The sequence below is a fragment of the Medicago sativa genome, chromosome 3, assembly GCF_051527215.1.
Source record: "Medicago sativa cultivar Bolivia chromosome 3, Bolivia_mono, whole genome shotgun sequence".
Lineage (NCBI taxonomy): Eukaryota > Viridiplantae > Streptophyta > Magnoliopsida > Fabales > Fabaceae > Medicago > Medicago sativa.
Genome location: NC_140751.1, coordinates 75,632,699 through 75,651,250, shown reverse-complemented (window position 1 = coordinate 75,651,250; position 18,552 = coordinate 75,632,699). Strand labels below are relative to the sequence as shown.

Below are 18,552 nucleotides of genomic sequence, written 5' to 3'. Positions count from 1 at the left end.
CTAATTAGAATTTAGAAGTTCTAAGAAGAAACCTTTTTTTACAAAAAATTTATATATCATTTTCTCTTTTGAATGTTTGACAAACGCTCTTAGAACGTTTGTTAGCATAACCCTTTATTTTATTACATTTATGAAATATTGTCCATTTTTTATAAGGATGCGAGTTAGAAATCATCACCACAACTGAATTTATTGTAGTGGTGATGATTCATTCCCCAATTCAAAATATAAAGAGAAAATGCATTTTTAATCGCTGATTACACTGAATTTTATGCCAAATTTCGCTGTTTTTTTTTTGTTGCAAAAAATACGAGTTAGAATCAAAATTGTGATAATTAAAGAACAAACAATTTGATTTAAAAAAAGAACTATTTTTTTGTCAAAAAAAAAAACTATTTTTGTGAGCTTGATAAGATAGGGGACAAAAAGTGTAATTAAATCTAATTATTACTTATTTTAAAACAAATTTTTATTTAAATTTTAAATCAATTTTATATACAAGATATCGATATCTAACAAAATTCTAGAGTACAAAACACTCACTTTACAAAATTATATAATTATCACAGACAATTTATGTGAAATTTATAAGTAATTTGGTTTAAGTGTTGAAATAAGCCCATGTAATATGAGTGACGTCTGAAAATAACCTTTGTAGAAACAAAAACACAAATTTTATCCTTGTCATTTGAGATTCTTCATATGTTGATCCTCCAGCAGCTTAGTCAGACACTGACGTGAGAGAGGATCTTGCCACGTGGTTGTTGACTTGTTGTCGCATAGATTTTTTTTGATGATGTGACATTTGTTGCGTAATTTTTTTCCTCATTATTTTTTTGAATATATTTTTTTCTTGTAAACATTAAACGAGGGAAAAAGACCATAAAAATGATCTATATGTATAACTTTTTTATGATTTTTTTCAAACTTACTTAGGACGTTCAGATCAGGCCTGGCACATAAAATTATAACTTTTCATCGAGAGGCGAATTAATTCGGAATCTTTAAAGCACTAAAACGTCAAAAATCAAATCAATGAAAACGTCAACCCCAAAATAAAATTATGAGTTGGTTTTTTTACAGAGACTTCTATAAAAGTACATACAAAGGATCTGTAAAGTTTCATAAAATTTCAAAGATGCCTCGTTTTATTTTGATTTTTCGATCAAAACGAGCAAAATTGCAATTTTATTCTGAGTAAGTATATACTTATGATAGACTTTTAGCAAGTGTACTAAAACTATCGAAGTAATAAAATTTATAAGTTCGTATCCACAGAGACTGTGTTAATCTCAATTTAGCAATAAGGTTAATATCTAGGATGTGTAAATTATTTTAATGCCCGACGCAGTAGTTTTGATTGCATGAAATTAAATAAACAGAAAATAAAGATGGTTTTGGAAAATATAAGGAGAGAGATGAGATCAGGTCTTTCAAATCCTCTGAGTTCCCCTAATTGGTATATTGCACCTATTTCTTACGAATGATTCTCTGGTTTCACGATGGTTAACAAAATAGCCTAATCAATCCCTTGACTTAGGACCCTCTTCTCATGGTACAACCCCTAATTCCTTAGGTGGTCTAATACTCTTTGAAGGTTTTAAGAACGTTAACTTAATATCACAAATAAATGATTATCCATTCCTAGACTAACCCTGTTTATTTTAACAATTCAATTAGGTATAAGTTGAAAGTTATGGTCAGCAGTCATTCATTCTTACGGAATCATGTTTATATGGTGTCAATATATAAAAAGCATCAAGAACAATTGAATTGAATAAAAACTAGATTGTTATTCACAATAGACAGAGTTTCACAACAACATGTTTCAATTAGGGTTACACAAAATCATCTCAGACCTAATCTCTAAGAGAATTAGCTACTCATAATCGAGTTTACAAATAGCATAATCAATATAGGAATCAAAACATACATGAACTGATAGAAGGTTGAAGAAATCGCCCTCCTAGCCGTCTTTAGGTCTCAAAATCGCACTTTTGTCTCTCCAATTAGTAACCCTTGTTTTCATAATAGTCTTCAGCTTAAATAGGCAACAACTGCTCCTAAAATCGTGGCACGATTTAAGTAAATCATGACACATTGCTGCCTTTTGTAACAAACCACCCAAATTAGGGTTTCCATAATCGTGTCACGTTTTTGCCATCGTGACACGTTTTCACCAATGTCGAATGCATATTTCTTGAAAGCTCCAAATCGTGACACGTTTTTCAGTAATCGTGACACGGTGCCATTTTTCAGTTTCTTCAGTTTTTTCTTGCTTTTCTTCTTGCTACTTAATCTTGCTTGTGAACTCAAAGATATCATGAAAATGACACTAAAAATAGAGAATGATTGACTGTCATCAACTCACAGGTCAGATTATTGTTCCCCAATTTTTCAGTCATGTTTAAAACATCATAAGAACTTTCATCATGAAATTCTGGAATTTTTAAATGAGGGAATGCTTGATTATGATTTTTTTTAAGAAATTCGTAATTAATTTGTCTCTCGTTTGAAAAACTCAAAAATTTTGTGGGTTGAATTTTTTCTGATGCTCTAAACATGCTTGTAAAATTGGAGAGCGAAATTTGACCCGTGAATATATGTTTACTCTAAACAAAATTGCGATTTTGCACGCTTTGGTAAAAAAAATAGCAAAATAAATCGAGGTGTTTTTGGAATGTTATAAATCTTTGCAGATCCTCTTTGTGTATTTTTTTATAGAGGTTTCTGCAAAAAAAAAAAAAAAAAGTTGCTCAAAATTCAATTTTTAAGTTGAGGTTTCGGTTTTGATTTTTGATCTTTAAAAATTCATAATTGATCCTATCATTTTCGAAAAGTTCTATCTTATTAGTCTGTCAAAAAATATATATACTAATTATCAATCTTTAGTAGTAAACGTCTTAGAGAAATTAAGTTAACTCAAATCATATGTAAATATTTAATAGTAAATGTCTTAGAAAATTTAATTTAACTCGAATCATATGTAAAGAGAACTAAATGCAAAATCTAACAGAGAGGCAGAAATAAAATTTCATAACATAAATATGATACTGCAAATGATCTAATTGTTTGATTGACAAGGGTATTACAGGCCTCTGTCTTTGGAACACAGGACAAAAACTCAAATTTTTTATGTCCCTATGAGGTACGTTAAGTCGAGTTTTTTCTTTTGGTTACGATGTTTCGACTCAAACTTATGAGGTGGTAGAGTTTCATATAGAGGGGGCATGGTAGTGCAAGAGCCATGTCGTAAGTTTTCAGCTTTCATGAATATTCAACGTTTCCTCCCACTTTCCAAGTTTACACTGGTGCGTATCCTTCGTGATTACTTTTCTTCTTCAGACGATTTTATTGTTTGCAATGATAGTAGTATTACTAATGAGCAACTTGTGATATTTTCATTGGATCTCTCCACCGAGACATACACTTAACTGTTGCTTCCTCGGGGTTTTGATGAGGTTCAACATTATTGGTTTTTAGGGACACTCTTTGTTTTTTCATGATTTTTAGGAAACCCATTTTGTTATTTGGCAATTGAAGGATTTTGGAGATCACGAGTCTTGGATTCAATTATTTGAAATTAAAATTAATTTTATTTCATATTTACTATTTTAAATTATATTAAAATATAAAATAAATCTGTTCATAATTTATTCCATTTTAAAAGTCTATGTACATTAAATGAATCCCCTTTATTTACTCTTTTACCGACTAAATTTTAAATGTCCATCTACATTGAAAAAATCTCTATATTCACTTTATTTTGAACTAAATATTGTTTCATGTCTTAGCATTTTCTCAAAATTCGGCTAAAATAGAGGTTAAGAGAATTTTCTCGTTAATTTAGAAATTTTACTTGATTTTGATCCTTTTTTACCATGAAGGATAAAGTGGCCGTCTTATCAAACTTTTAAAATCTCTATATTTACTCTATTTTGAACTAAATACTGTTTCTTATCTTATCAAAATTTATGCAGCCTTGTATTTGTATGGATATTCACTGTGTGAGTATTTAGTAGATATTCTTGTTAAAAAAATATTTAGTAGATATTAAGGCATACATGAGTATTTGCATATATATCAACGAGTAAGGAGAATGCTAATATACGCAGGTCTTAGGTTCGAACTTCGGACACCACAAAAAAAATATCAACGAGTATCATGTTTTTTATATAAAAAATGCATCGTTATAAGAAATTGATATTATATATATATATATATATATATATATATATATATATATATATATATAATTTATTTTTTAAATGATAAATTGATGGAGAAAAATTGATACCCTAACAATTTTTTTTTTTGGTGGTGGCCGGGGTTTGAACCTCGGACCTTGCATATTTTATGCATTGTTCATACCAACTGAGCTAAGCTCACGAGGACAAAAAAAAATTATGCACAACAAAAAAAACAATTTTACATTTATAAAAAAAATCGGTATTTTATTGGCGTTGTCCGAGATTTTTTTTCCTTCAAAAAAAAAATCTCGGACAACGCCAATAAAATACCGATTTTTTTTATAAAGGTGTGTCTTAATAATTAGAGGGATAAGAAGAGAATATATGTAGACAAATGAGATGCTAGAAAAATAATTAACATTGATGTTCTTCTTCTAACTTTAAAGTGCCAATTGATGTAATTTATTATAAGGTTTCCATAAAATAATAGTACTTTATAAAATTTTATGTTGTTGTTTAAACAATTGTTGATAGATAATTGATGCATAATCCTTAAAAAAATATATAATAGATACATAAATATAATAGAGGTTAAAATTTACAATCACGTTATATTTTTAGCATATATAATTTTCATTCTCGTATGACATGCATGACTTAAAAGGTCATATTTAATATATGAAAAACGGGAAAAATGTGTATTTTTGTAAGCTATATTGGTGGTTTGTGCATGTAGTAAATTGTGGGTTTATGAATGAAATGCATTACTTAAAAAAATAATGAATGAAACACATGACTCCAACTGTTTTTTTTAGGGACGAGTCCAAAAGATGTGTTTGATTCATAATAATGACAAAAAATCAATTGTATGTGATTTATTTAATTTTAATAATTTATTTTTCAGTTTAAAATCTATGATATATTAATTGTGTTTTTTGTTTCTTTAATCATTAAAGGATGGATGAGTTTCTAAAATGCATCTCTTTGTTAATTGATTCCGACAAGTTGCGGACTAATTCACAATATTAAATGTTGCAAAGGTTATTTCTTAGTTTGATTTAAGTTATCTATGTTTTAGATCATTTTGTGTTTAGCTTGTTGAAATTGAGGGTCGATCAATTTTGAGAAAAACAGTTTGAATTGTTATTTTGTGTTATTTTTTTTGTGATGTTTCTTAGATTTATTTCTTACTTTATGTAGCGCGAAGGTGATAGGAACACAAGAAAATAGGGATTACTATCAACGCAGTAAGCTGCTTCAGTCCCCTCCAGATAGAAAGATTTTGCCTCAACTCCAACGAGGATTTAAATCCACTATAATCATTCTATTACAATTACCAAAGTCTATGTATGTCCTTCCTACTACATGTAGATCCTTTGTTACATACAAAGCTCTTGATTTAACCTAAGATGCACTTTGTATTCTCAAAGCTCTAACTTGAACAAGCTCTTGGGGATAGCAACGAAGTCGAAAGGATTAAAGTGTTTAGAGTTACAAGCTAACTCTTAGATAAGAGGATGTGTCAGTTTAAGCTTGAACACAAGTGAGAAGATTTTTATGGGAGTATTTGGAATCTAAGAGTGTGTTTGGATGGGGGAATGTTTTGAGGGAATGTAATGTTATGAGGAAATTCAAATACTTTGAGGTGAATTCCATTGTTTGGACGAGAGAATGTAATGTAATGTTGAGGAAATGTAATATTATGAGGGAATTCAAATACTTCGAGGTAAATTGCTTAGAATTTTAAACTCTTTAAAATTTTCAAATTACCTCATCCAAACACACTCTAAGGTTTACTTGACTTTGTGTATTTATGTGATTGTTTTGCGCTTTTGGACTTGGTAGCGTCGAAACATATTTTCTATACCTTTCAAGTACACATGCCACTTCAGATTTGGCAAGAAAACCCGGTAGCTTCCCTAAATACAATTGGGATAACTAAGGACTACGCATTGATAAAAAAACAAACTGACGAGCAACACATTGAGGGTTACAATACTCTATCGACGTTTGACTAAATCGGTTAATGAAATTTACTCTGCGACGTAAACTGTTTAAAAAATAACTGACAATTTCTCGTTGTGTTATAGGGTAAAAATGTCCGACAAAAAAATATTGAGTCAATCTTTTTAACAGGACATTTTTTGTCGAACATTTCTACTCTACAACTCGATCTTTTTCACCGATGTTTGACAAATATAAATTAAACCATTTCTCATCCACAATCGCCTGGTAACAAAGAGGCAAAGTAAACTGTATTTTTAATTAATAATTTAAATAATATTATAAAAACAATGAAATAGCTCAAACAAAGGGCAATGATGAAAGAAAAATTCCACCTAAAAGTCTAAAACCTATGTATCATCCCCCTTCATATATGCTGGTGGAAAGACATGTGCCAACGTGTACGTCTATCCGCATATTTTACTGTCTAATTTCTTATTTTACTTAATTAATTAATTTCGTTTTTTTATAGAAAAAATATATTTTATTTCTTTTGTTTGATGGTGACTGAACTCGTTAAATTTTACTTTGAATATTAAATTTATATTTTTTTCAAATTTCAATATTAAATTTATATTTTTTTAAAATTTAATTTAATTTTCTTAAAAATATGTTGTTAACGGAAAATTTGCTAATGAATCACATGAAAATACGTAATTAGTTTTCAAGTTTCCTATGGTTATGGTGCAAATTAAATTCAAGCTCAAAGTTGAAAAATGTTTAGTTGTAAATCTTTTATTAAATTTTACCTAGAATATCCAGTTTGTATATTTTTTAAATTCAAATATTTAAAAAATGGTGTTATATAATTATACAAAAATAGTTAATTAGTTTTAAAGTTTTATATGACTATGGCGCAGATTAAATTCAAACTCAAATTTGAAAAAGATTGGGTTCTTGAGGGTGAAGATGTCTAAGCAAAGGTCCCATAATAGGTAAATTAACTCTTGATTTGTCTTTATATAACGATAACAAGTTGTTAAATGTAAAAGTGTATAAGAAAAGGTCCAACCAAAAAGTAATTAATAAGTAGTTTTTTGAAATCAGTAATTAATAAGTAGTTAACTCTTGAGTTGTTTTTTTATTATGATTTTGTTTTGTTAGCAAATCATTTAATGTCTCGTAGAGAACAAAAGATTTTTATTTCTTTTAACCTTTGATGTCTCGCTCGGTTAACAAATAAAATAACATTAAATTTCGAAAGTGGTTTGCGATTGTAAATATACCCTGATGTCTCTCAACTAGTATCTACAAATGCTCGTATTTCACGTCTCTTGGACAAAAAGTCTATATATAGTATTTGCTAAATCGAAAGATCAATTTATGATTGCAAGTCAAAAAAAGATCATGTGTGGGAATAGAAACATTGACATGGTGAAACAAAATTTATATCTAACCATCCAGAATTGGTTATACATAACCTTACAATACATAACAAGAAGGAAATCGATTCAACGTTGAAGACGATGATTTGATCTTCCCCATCTTCAACTCTCTCATAATCTGGAACTCATAAATTCAAAAAGATACAAAATAAAAAACATTAACTCAATGAATTGCATTTGATCTTTACTCTAAAGCAATTGTAAACTGTATAGTCAAACCGCCTAAAATTAATGCAGCAGATGTTCTAAATTTGCTAATCCAAATTCTGAAGCTAAGCCTAATTGTCTAGCTTAGCCAAATTTTTTTGCTTTGGATCCTCCCTTCTTCTAATATTTAAAGGGAAATGTTAACCGGTGTCCCCGGACACTGGTTAATGAGTAATAAAATGAAATTTTGTCTTGAAAAATGTGTATTATACTTTTTGAAAGGTAAAAAAGTGTTTTTTTAAATTCAAAACTTGATTTTTCTTTCTACTTTTGCCCCTAGGACACTAGTTAACGAGACCCATATTTAAATACTACCCAAAATGTATGACAAAAATGGTAATAATACAATAAATCCCAATTATATGTAAAAAAAAAAAAAAAAACAACTAATCTATGATCCAGCTTTCTCATTTTTACATAAAATCGAGGGCTTTATTTCAAGGTTTATATAACCAAGCAAGCTAACAAGTACTCCCTCCGTCCCTATATGTAACCATCCATTTGATTTTATATTTGTCCTTAAATGTAAGCTCCTTTTCAAATTACTAGATGCATTTATTGTTTTTTCCCTAAACATGCCCGTAATTAATACTACTAACTTGTCTTGAAATATGTAAAGTCAAATTTAATACACATACAAACAAAGGACAATTTTGTAATATTAACACACAAAATATACACATTAATTACACTAACAACTTTTCTTAAGAAATGTGAAAAAGGCAAAGGGAGTTTACATATAGGGACGGAGGAAGTATGTACATGTAACTCCCTCAAAAAAAAAAAAGAAAAAAAAAAGTAAGTACATGCAAGTCAAATCACGCAATTTTGTCATTTATCACTTTTATCCCCCATACAAATCACAAAAATATAAGGCGATTGAAGCTGAAACAATGGAGAAGAAAGAATTGGAAGATAGAGTAGTTAACAAAGTTGCAGAAGTAATATCAGCTATAAAGAACGCCAAGCACGTTGATCATGTCATTTCTTCTCTTCACTCCATCGCCACTCTTCTTTTCCCACTCGACCCTAATCTTCTCTCAGGTTCGCGCTTTTTTAACCCTAGGACCCAACAATCTCATTTTATTTTATTTTATTTATTTTTTATTATACCAATGTCTTCAATTTTGCAGGCAGTGTAGGTCTCAATTACAGAGAACAGGTCTGTGTTCGTACTTCGTTATTCTCTTGCCATTTTTACCTTTTCAAGACGGTTTCGGAGAACTTATGTAAACAGCTTATGACACTTCCATAAGCTCTTTTTAACTTATTTTCTTCAGTTCTTCAACCTTATTTTTTGTTATAAGTAAGAGATTATCATGAGCAACGCTTATGCTATAAGTTGTAATTTAAGTTGTTTATCCAAACAGAGCCTTGTTTAATTACTTACAGCTTTATAATTTCATGTTTCTTCTACTGCTTTGTTCAGATTTTAACTGTAAAGCTTCCTTCTTCAAAGGAACGAGATGACTGGTGGCGTGTCTTTTATCAAGGACCTGCTTTTCCTACGCTTGCTAGGTTCTTGTTACTTGGTAATGTTTTTTTTCTCTTCAAATTATTTGCTCAAAATAATATTGGATTTTGCTTTCCCTGCTTTTCTCACATCGAATGCAACTCCCTGCAGATGTTGCCTTCAACTGGCTGGCTTGTTTCCCCTTCTCAGCTCAGAAATATGTTTATGATGTTTTCTTTGTTCACGGATTTGTCACCGAGGTGTTACAGATACTGGTTCCTTTTCTCCAGCAGAATAGGAGTGATGATCTTGATATTAATGTTGTGATCTCAAATTCTGAAAGGTATGATATGAATGTTCATATTGTACTATCCCGTAAACTCATTTTTATATGCCTTTAACTCGTTTTTTACTCTAATGCTGGTTATCAACATGCATGCACTTAATATGTTGCGATTTTACTGTCCAAATTAATTTGACATTGAGAATAACTTTATTAGATTTTAATATTAATGACAGATTGCTTGTACTGTGCCTGCTTGAAAATAATGGAGTGCTCCAGATAGCAAGAGAGTTTGGCGGTCTTTCTAAATCGAAAGGTTTTACCGATGAACAGATGAAACCAGATATATCTAGAATGGCACAGATTGTTGCATCTATTCCTGACAAAGCTAGAATGAACTCCGCAACTTCATTGTCATCACAGTATCCTTTTGCTCCCTTTTGTTAGTTTATTGGTTCCATATATTGACATGGTTTTGCAGTTTTCATTGATGTTCTTGGGAGGATTTATCTAGTTTATATTACTATATTACTGAGTTCCTCCATACAAACTCCCCGTTTTTTCTTCACCAGTATTTTCAGTTTATTCTTCAGGCAGATTATTGTCCAAGTACTCTCCCTTGAAGAAGAAAGAGAAGTGATTTTGATAGAAAAGATAGAAACCTCAGATGAAATGGACAAAAGTGGCGCACTATTGTTTATTGGGGAAATGTTTTCTCGCATCTGTCGCCGTGGTTCTGCTGGTAACTAGAAAATTTCAAACACTGAAACAGGTTTTTTAACCACATAAATTAGCTAGTATTATTAAACTGCTTTGAATTAACTACCGTCTGTGAAATATATTGGATTTCCTTCATGTAAATGGTATCTTCTGTTAACCAAATTCCACACATATATAAAATAAGTCTGAAGTACCAATCAGTATGTTAGAATTATTGTATACAGTGAAGGAAACAAAAAAGGACCTTCTGTCACTTGTCCTAAACTAATAGTTTGTGGAAGAAGTAAGTGTCACATACTAACATGTAATAGTTTTCTTCAGGCGTTTTAGTTTCTTATTTGCAACTATTGTCTGTGAGCTGTATGACACAAGTAGACTGAATCTTAGCGAATCAGTGTCAAATTGAGACCAGGGCCAAGTTTTTAAAGTTTTTGAATATTATGCAGTAAATGCATGGCAAATGGTTGTGGACCACTATAAGTTTGTAACCTATTAAAGCGTTTAACATCACGAATATTCACCTGAATATTAAGGATACTACTTGGAGGTCATATCTTGTTTCCTTAGACATAGTGTGATGTCGGTTGCTTAAGGAAGAACCTAAAGCGACCTCCCAAATTCTGGCCAACAAGTGAGCGGTGCCCATAGACTTATATGTAAAAGTAAGTTAACAAACAACTCTCCAGTCTTAATTGAAATCTTTGGTAAATAATTTCACACTGATGTGAATCCCTGTTAATCAGCTCTTCTAGATGGTTCTTGGAAGTTGGGTGCAGAGGTTTTGAAAGAAGAATATATTAATTGTTTTCTGTGCTACTTTAAGAGTGTACAACTCATGCTTGATTTCTGATTCTTGGATCAACAAAATATTTTAAGCAAACTTGATCTTTAGATTGTTCATAACAAATACAGACATTTTTCTTTTCTGTTTTCTATTTCTGTTTACTGTTTTCAATTTTAATTACAAAAATGTCACCTTGTTTTCACTTTGTTTTCTAATTCAAAATTTTGTACAACAAAAAGTGAAAACAGCTTTCATTGTTTTGTTTACAAAACTTCAAATACAAGAAATAGCAAAGGCAAGATGTCATTTTTATAATTAAAATTGAAAATCAGAAATGAAAACATACAATGTTTAAAAAAAAAAATTAATTAGGTCGCCAAATCCTCAAGACAGAGTCGATTAGGTAATTTTGTTTAATAGATTTATGACTTCTCTGTTGGAATAAGGATCTCCTATCTCTCACTGTATGTAGAACACTGGGTTGGAAACAGGAAGCATTAGGTTGTCTTTTTACTCGTATCCTATGATTAATTTATAATATAATAAAGCTACAGAGTTGTGACCACGGTGGCATTAGGCTGTTCATGTTTGATATCACGGTGACTTTGCCGAAATCACGGAGCCACCGTGATTTTGTAAAAGCTAAAGAGTCAGTGATCAGCAGTGATAACTCTCATTATCCTATGCCATTGTTGTTTCCTGATCAAATCTATTTTCTTGTAGATCTTCTATCAAGTGAGTTAGTACCTCGAGTTCTAAGGCTCGTCAACAGCTGCTTATCATCAAGTAACAATTCTATTAATGAGGAAGTGCTTGAGTCAAAACCAGAAGCCATGTTTTGGTTGAGCATCATGGAAACAATCAGGGATCCTTATACCATGGAAAAAATCTCTGAGCAGATTTTGCATGAGCTAGCAAGTCAACAAGCAAATGATGTTCAAGCATATTGGGTCCTGTGGCTGTTTTTCCATAGAACTATCAAGCTTCAGGCTTCTGTCAGGTGAGTGGAAATATTAGTTTTTCCTTTAATCACAGGTCATCTTGAAATAATCCTCTATTTGGATTGCGGGGAAGAAAACTTACAAAACTTTGTTGCGTGGAAAGAGAATTAGTGGGAAAAACATGAATTTAAATTTTTTAAGTTACCACAAGCACAGCAGAGTTCATCTTCACTGGCAATTAATTATCTTTCCTCCCACAACCGTTTCCCCGTTTTTCTTCCTGCAATCTGAACATACTACAATGTATGAATCTTACAATGATGTATAATAAGAACGACTTGTGTTCTGAACACCATGGTACATATCCTTCAAAACGTGCGTGATGAAGGTGTAGCTTCTTGTTTGATGTCCTTGGCATGTAAAATTGATAGAGGATAGTACTCATCGGACTGCAGTGCTGCATTACTATGTAATAGAAACATTTAAAGTGAACTGATATTCACCAGATTTGAATGAAACTAATCTATTCAATATTTTGATAATCTCTTGTTTGTGTATCAATACATTTTTTATTTAAAGGTCTAGAAAAATGTAAGAGATGGGTCTGGCCATCTAGGAAACCTGCCAAAAAAATCATGTTGCCAATGATAACAATGTTCTGTGCTCGTCCATGAAACTAATCTATTTAACTTGGTTATTGTTGTTGTCATTAGGCCGTTGCACTCTGATACTCGCATCTTAGATTATATAGGAGGACAGCCCCATCATGGGCAGTTTATTCCTCTTTTTATTTATTTATTTATTTATTTTTTATATATTTTTAGAGTTGTAATGATATGTTGTCATATACCACTGTTGATGTGTATATGCTTATGCCTCTCTAACTTGCATTATTTTATGGCTTCTCCCAGGTCCATGTTTATTGACAAGTTCCTGCTCTGGAAGGTATTCCCTGTTAGTTGCCTGAAATGGATCCTTCAGTTTGCTGTCCGTGAATGCCCGCCTAGCACGTCTATATCAGGACATAATTGTCCTGGTCTTTTGAAGATAGTCCAACGTCTACTGGCAACATGGTCTAAGAAAGAATTTGTGCAAACAGCACCTATTGAGCAGCAAGCTTGTATCCTTTTTCATCATTCTGCTATACTGAAAAAACATGTGGGAATTGAAGGATACGTAATTATGTAGCCTTACCTGTGTAAGTCGAAAGGCTATTTCTACACCTCCAGCCCATGATCGTCAAGTCAAAAGCCTACTTTGCTGTCATGCCATGGCTCACCCAAGTAACCCCCTTCCAATTTGATGTTCATTGCTGCATTATGACCATAACAATCTCACATGCTTTCCTCTACTTCGTATTCTCTAGACTGATGCCATCTTTATTACTATGATACATATATTTGGTCTTCCTATATTTATGTCAGATATAACTGCTGCTCTTGGCCTTTCACTGGAGACAATGTCTAAGGAGGAATTGGATAGGATGAAGGATGCCATGCATTCGATTCTTCAAGGAGTTAGCTGTAAATATCACTTACTTGATTATGGGTGTCTTTGATAATAAGGATCGCAAGAAGGACTTTGTGGGATAGGAACTATTGTTGTCCACTTAGGGAGCGTTTGTGTAAATAACTTAAATTAGGCACTCATTCAATAAGGAATCATTGCATAAAAGCTTGTGCATAAGTTGTTTCTACAAATACAATAAAAAAATGAGTGAAGTTTTCATAGGCTTTGTTTAAGCTATTTCTATAAGGTATCATGGAGTTATAAAAATAGGTTAAACAACTTACGGGTATATATAAACTAGTTTTATAAGTATTTTCATACACTTACAAATAAAATAAGCCCAAATAAGCTCTCACAAATGCCCTTTTCGTCCTGTTTTAGAAAACTACTTGAGCATCGGGGCCTTCCAGATAGAGAAATTGTTCCGCTTGAACTTTGCTGCATTATTTCCTATGGTCTTGCTTTCAGTTGACTCAAATATGTCAGATCTATCAAAATAGGTTGTTCTTTAAAGCATATGACCTATGATGGTTTCTGCTCCCTAACTTACAGTTCCCTACTACCCAATTAGCAATTTTTTGCGGTATAATATAAGTGAAGTTGAATTATATAGAATTCTATGCTTCAGATTAAGGACCTTTTCTCAGTATCCTTGGTTTCTCAAGGGGTTTCACTAGTACCCCATGATAAATTCCTATAAAAATCTAACAAGTCTATTAAATTGCCAGGAATATTTTCCCATTGTACTCTTCACTTTTTAACTATATATATTTTTATTAATATAATTTCCATGTTATCATATTATCTAACAAGCCATACCTCTGGATTGTTGTCATTGGCTTATACATTCACCAGCAAAATATCATATTGTAAAACAAGATGGAATGATTTGTATTAAGAATGTGACTACTTTGATGAATTCCTTTTTCATTGAGGGGTCAATCTTTATATTCATCTCACTCCCTCTCGGTAGTTTTATAAATCTGATTACCCGTAGTTTGTTACCCCTTCTTGCAGATCAGCAGTCAGCACTCATAATCTCATTTTTTGTGATTGTTTCAGGTAGGTTGGAGAGTCCTAATCATTTAGTTCGAAAAATGGCTAGTAATATTGCTTTGGCGTTGTCTAAAATTATTGATCCAAAAAATCCTTTGTACCTTGACGATAGCTGCAATGGGGAGACAATAGATTGGGCATTTGGATTCACTGACCCCAAGAAACGGACACTGACTGCTTCAAATTCTAGAAAAAAAGGTGTTGAGGAAATACAGATATCTACATTTTCCAGTTCAGAGGAGGGCTCTGATTCCCTTTCCAGTAAAGAGAAAGGCATTAGTGTGAGGGATAAAAAGAAGTTATTGGACTTTAACGTGCTTGATCCTGATGAAATTGTTGATCCAGCATCACTGAATCTTGAATTAGATATTAATGATGAGGATAATGATGATAGTGCAAGTGAGAACTCATGTTCCTCAGATGATTCATCTTTACAGCCGTATGATTTGTCAGACGATGACTCGGATTTGAAAAAAACAATTTCACAGTTATCTGATGTAGTTGCGGCTCTTAGAAAATCGGATGATGCTGATGGGGTTTGTCTTTTCCTCTCAGAGCACCTTTTAGTTGCATTTTGATTATCTGTCTTACCTACACTAAATGCAATTTGTTGTGCCGTGGTAAAAGTTTAATTGGCTATTATCTAAATTTTCAACAAGTGCTGCATTATTAAGTATTATATATATTCTGGTTTAGACTGAGCTATTGAAAAACCTATTTTTGTAGTCCTGACCGACCTAATACATTCTCGCGTTTGGCACAAGTTTCTTGACATCCTGTTTTTTTGCTGAAAGTTTGATGGTTTGTAATATTTTTTTTTTTTTTTTTACTCTTATTGCAGGTGGAAAGAGCTCTTGATGTGGCGGAAAAGCTCATAAGAGCATCCCCAGATGAACTAAAACATGCAGCAAGGGATCTTACCAGAGCTCTTATTCAGGTTCGTTGCTGTGATATAGCTTTAGAAGGTGAAGAAGAATCAACAGAAGACAAAAGGCAAAGGGCATTAGTTGCCTTGGCAGTCATGAGCCCATTTGAATCACTCGACACACTGCACAATCTTTTGTATTCACCTAATGTAGATATTAGTCAACGAATAATGATACTGGATGTCATGACAGAAGCAGCTCAGGAGCTTGCTGATTCAAAAATTATGAAACCCAAACGCGATACAGGTTCTTTTGTATCAGTTGTTTCAGATACCCGACCTTGGTTCTTGCCTAGCAGCTCAGGGACTCCTGGAGCTAGTTCCTGGAAAGAGATTTCAGGTACTGGAACTTTTTTGAATTGGTCAAACAGCTACGAGAGGGAACTTCACTCGAAACCTAATCAGGTCAAGAAAGGGAAAACACGCCGTTGGAGCCTGAGACCGCCTTCTTCTGAACAAAACCTGATGGAGTGTTCTCATAACAAGTTTCCCATGTATGCTGCTGCATTCATGCTTCCTGCCATGGAGGGTTATGATAAAAAAAGGCATGGTGTTGACTTGCTTGGCAGGGATTTTATTGTCTTGGGGAAACTCATTTATATGCTTGGGGTTTGTATGAAATCTGCAGCCATGCATCCAGAAGCGTCTGTGCTGGCTCCTTCCCTTCTGGATATGTTAAGATCCAGGTATTGGTTGAGGCATTAGTTGTCTATTTAACTGAAAGCCCTATGAGGACTGACATATTCTAAAATCTTATTATCACCCTTACAAGTGTGTCTAAATGTGGGTTGATAAATTTGATAGTGTGGTGTTGTATTGGTTATTTGTGTTTATATTTCCTGTTGGTACTTCATTTTTGTGGCTAGTACTAATGCAGTAAAACATCTCACTTTGCATTTTAACTCATGCAGGGAGTTATGCCATCACCAGGAAGCATATGTGAGAAAAGCTGTCCTTTTTGCAGCTGCATGCACATTGGTTGCCCTTCATCCTGCCTACGTATCATCTGCTTTACTGGAAGGAAACGTTGAAATTTCCAATGGCCTTGAATGGATTCGCATATGGGCCCTTGATGTAGCTGACTCAGACACAGATAAAGAATGCTATACGGTAAGTAAAGGAAATTTGAAGCTTAGAATCTATTCTATTTTTTCTTACAAGCTTTTCAATTCTCTCGGCTAGTACTTTTTTTTTTTTTGGTACAATCTCGGCTAGTACTTCGGTCATCAAAAAGGTTTAATTTTTTCTGCACTGGTCTACAATTATTTGATGGTGACAAAGTTAAAAATATAGCTATAGCAACTTAAATGTATATCATGATAGGGGTGGGTTGGGTTGCATGGCTCTGGAGCAGAGTAAAAATAGCCAATAGTGAAATTCTAAGAGATAATAACAATCAATATGGATAAATATTTTACATTTTTTTTGTTTTACTGTAGATGGCTATGACGTGTTTACAGCTCCATGCTGAGATGGCTCTTCAAACCTCCCGAGCGCTGGAGTCAGCCAGAAGTTCATCCAGGGCAATCCCTACTCTTCGTTCTGATGCATCCAAAATGACCATTAAAATTCCCTACTTAAATGGGAATTAGTGATCCTACTGGCTATTCTGAATGGATTCATTTGTTTGCCCCAGAATATGAATTCGAAATTGTGCTGAACATCTATTTGCTACTCGATTTCCTTGTTTGTTTAACTTTTAATCCGGGCCTTTTTTGTTAGTTTCTTTGAAATTTGTATATATTTTAGGTATCTAGATTTAACATTTGGTATGACACCAATGTTCATATAGTTATCCTAAATTCATTCGAAATTTAATTTTACATTCTTACGTTTTTGCTATTTAATTTGAGATGTTTTTCATTTTTCATTTCTTGTGTGATACAGTGCTTTTTGTGTTGATTGATATAATTTGTCAACATAAAAAAGTCAACTTGGTCTCACTTATTATTTTTTTTCAAAAAAACTTGGTCTCACTTATACATTTTATCAACTTAATTTATTTCTTGGATTTGGGTGTCCTCAGAATGTTCTTTTTTATTTTAGAACATACCAAGAAGCATCTATCTTATGTCAATCATTGAACAATGCTGGCAATAAATTTTTGGAGAACTACAATTTTGAGTTTTCTGATATTCCAAAAAATTCAAATTGTCATATTTTTTTAAATGACCTCGATTCTAAAATCTTTCTAACATTTATTATTTTTATTTAAAAAAAAAGGACTCTTAAGAATTTAGATTTGAATTTAGGCTTAATTAATGATTTGGTCCCTTAAGTTATTTGTTGGTTACATTTTGGTCCCATAAGTTATTAACGTTACAATTTGGTCCTTTAAGTTATTTGTTGGTTACATTTTGATCCCATAAGTTATTAACGTTACAATTTGGTCCCTTAACTTATTTTTTGGTTTCATTTTGGTACCTTAACTCTTCCTCCGTCAACCACTCTGGTCCTTTATGTTATTAGAGTTAAGGGATCAAAACGAAACCAAAAAATAAGTTAAGGGACCAAAACGAAACCAAAAAGTAAGTTAAGGGACCAAATTGTAACGTTAATAACTTATGGGACCAAAATGTAACCAACAAATAACTTAAGGGACCAAATTGTAATGTTAATAACTTATGGGACCAAAATGTAACCAACAAATAACTTAAGGGACCAAATCATTAATTAAGCCTTGAATTTATTAAATTCCAGTACATTCAATATTGAGCATTCCAAAATCTTTCTGTGTATTGTTTTTAGTTGTGCATGTACTCATGCTGTGAAGCAATCACCAACCACAATTTACATGACTACTTTCTCCTTTCATAATTTTCATATATATATCCCCAATATGTGGCATAGTGAATCTGTATTATTACGCTTGCTAGGTAATGCGTTAGTGAAATCCAAAAATTCTTTGGGAAATAAGATAATAGAATGAAGTTCATGAAAAGTCAAGACATGTGATACTTGTTTGTCGCATTCATTTTCTTCTTATTTCTATATCAAACTAAATTTCCAAATCACAGAATAGGTTTTTCGACTTTTGTACACGGATACATGTATGATCTTAAACTCGGTGAAGCATCTTACACGGTAACAAATCA

The 18,552-nt window shown here is 32.3% G+C and overlaps 1 protein-coding gene across 2 annotated transcripts; it reads left to right on the top strand.

Moving 5' to 3' along the window:
• Positions 1-8,673: 8,673 nt before the first annotated feature.
• Positions 8,674-17,304, top strand: EMB2423 (telomere length regulation TEL2 family protein). Of its 2 annotated transcripts, XM_085753905.1 has the most exons (13): positions 8,674-8,830; positions 8,920-8,948; positions 9,216-9,318; positions 9,411-9,582; positions 9,759-9,944; positions 10,104-10,264; positions 11,750-12,026; positions 12,879-13,087; positions 13,392-13,490; positions 14,539-15,068; positions 15,374-16,143; positions 16,369-16,567; positions 16,897-17,304. In XM_085753905.1, the coding sequence occupies exons 1-13, from the start codon at positions 8,680-8,682 to the stop codon at positions 17,047-17,049; spliced, it is 3,039 nt and encodes a 1,012-aa protein (XP_085610031.1). In that variant the 5' UTR covers positions 8,674-8,679; the 3' UTR covers positions 17,050-17,304. The 2 variants fall into 2 exon arrangements, with proteins under 2 accessions (XP_085610031.1, XP_085610032.1); XM_085753906.1 differs by lacking the exon at positions 8,920-8,948.
• The last annotated feature ends 1,248 nt before the right edge of the window (positions 17,305-18,552 follow it).

Bases quoted from the DNA above. Each gene is read 5' to 3' on its own strand.
- EMB2423 (XM_085753905.1), top strand. From the start codon at position 8,680: ATGGAGAAGAAAGAATTGGAAGATAGAGTAGTTAACAAAGTTGCAGAA. The intron at 9,945-10,103 runs GTATCCTTTTGC...CAGTATTTTCAG, and splicing joins GCAACTTCATTGTCATCACA to TTTATTCTTCAGGCAGATTA. The intron at 16,144-16,368 runs GTATTGGTTGAG...TAACTCATGCAG, and splicing joins CTGGATATGTTAAGATCCAG to GGAGTTATGCCATCACCAGG.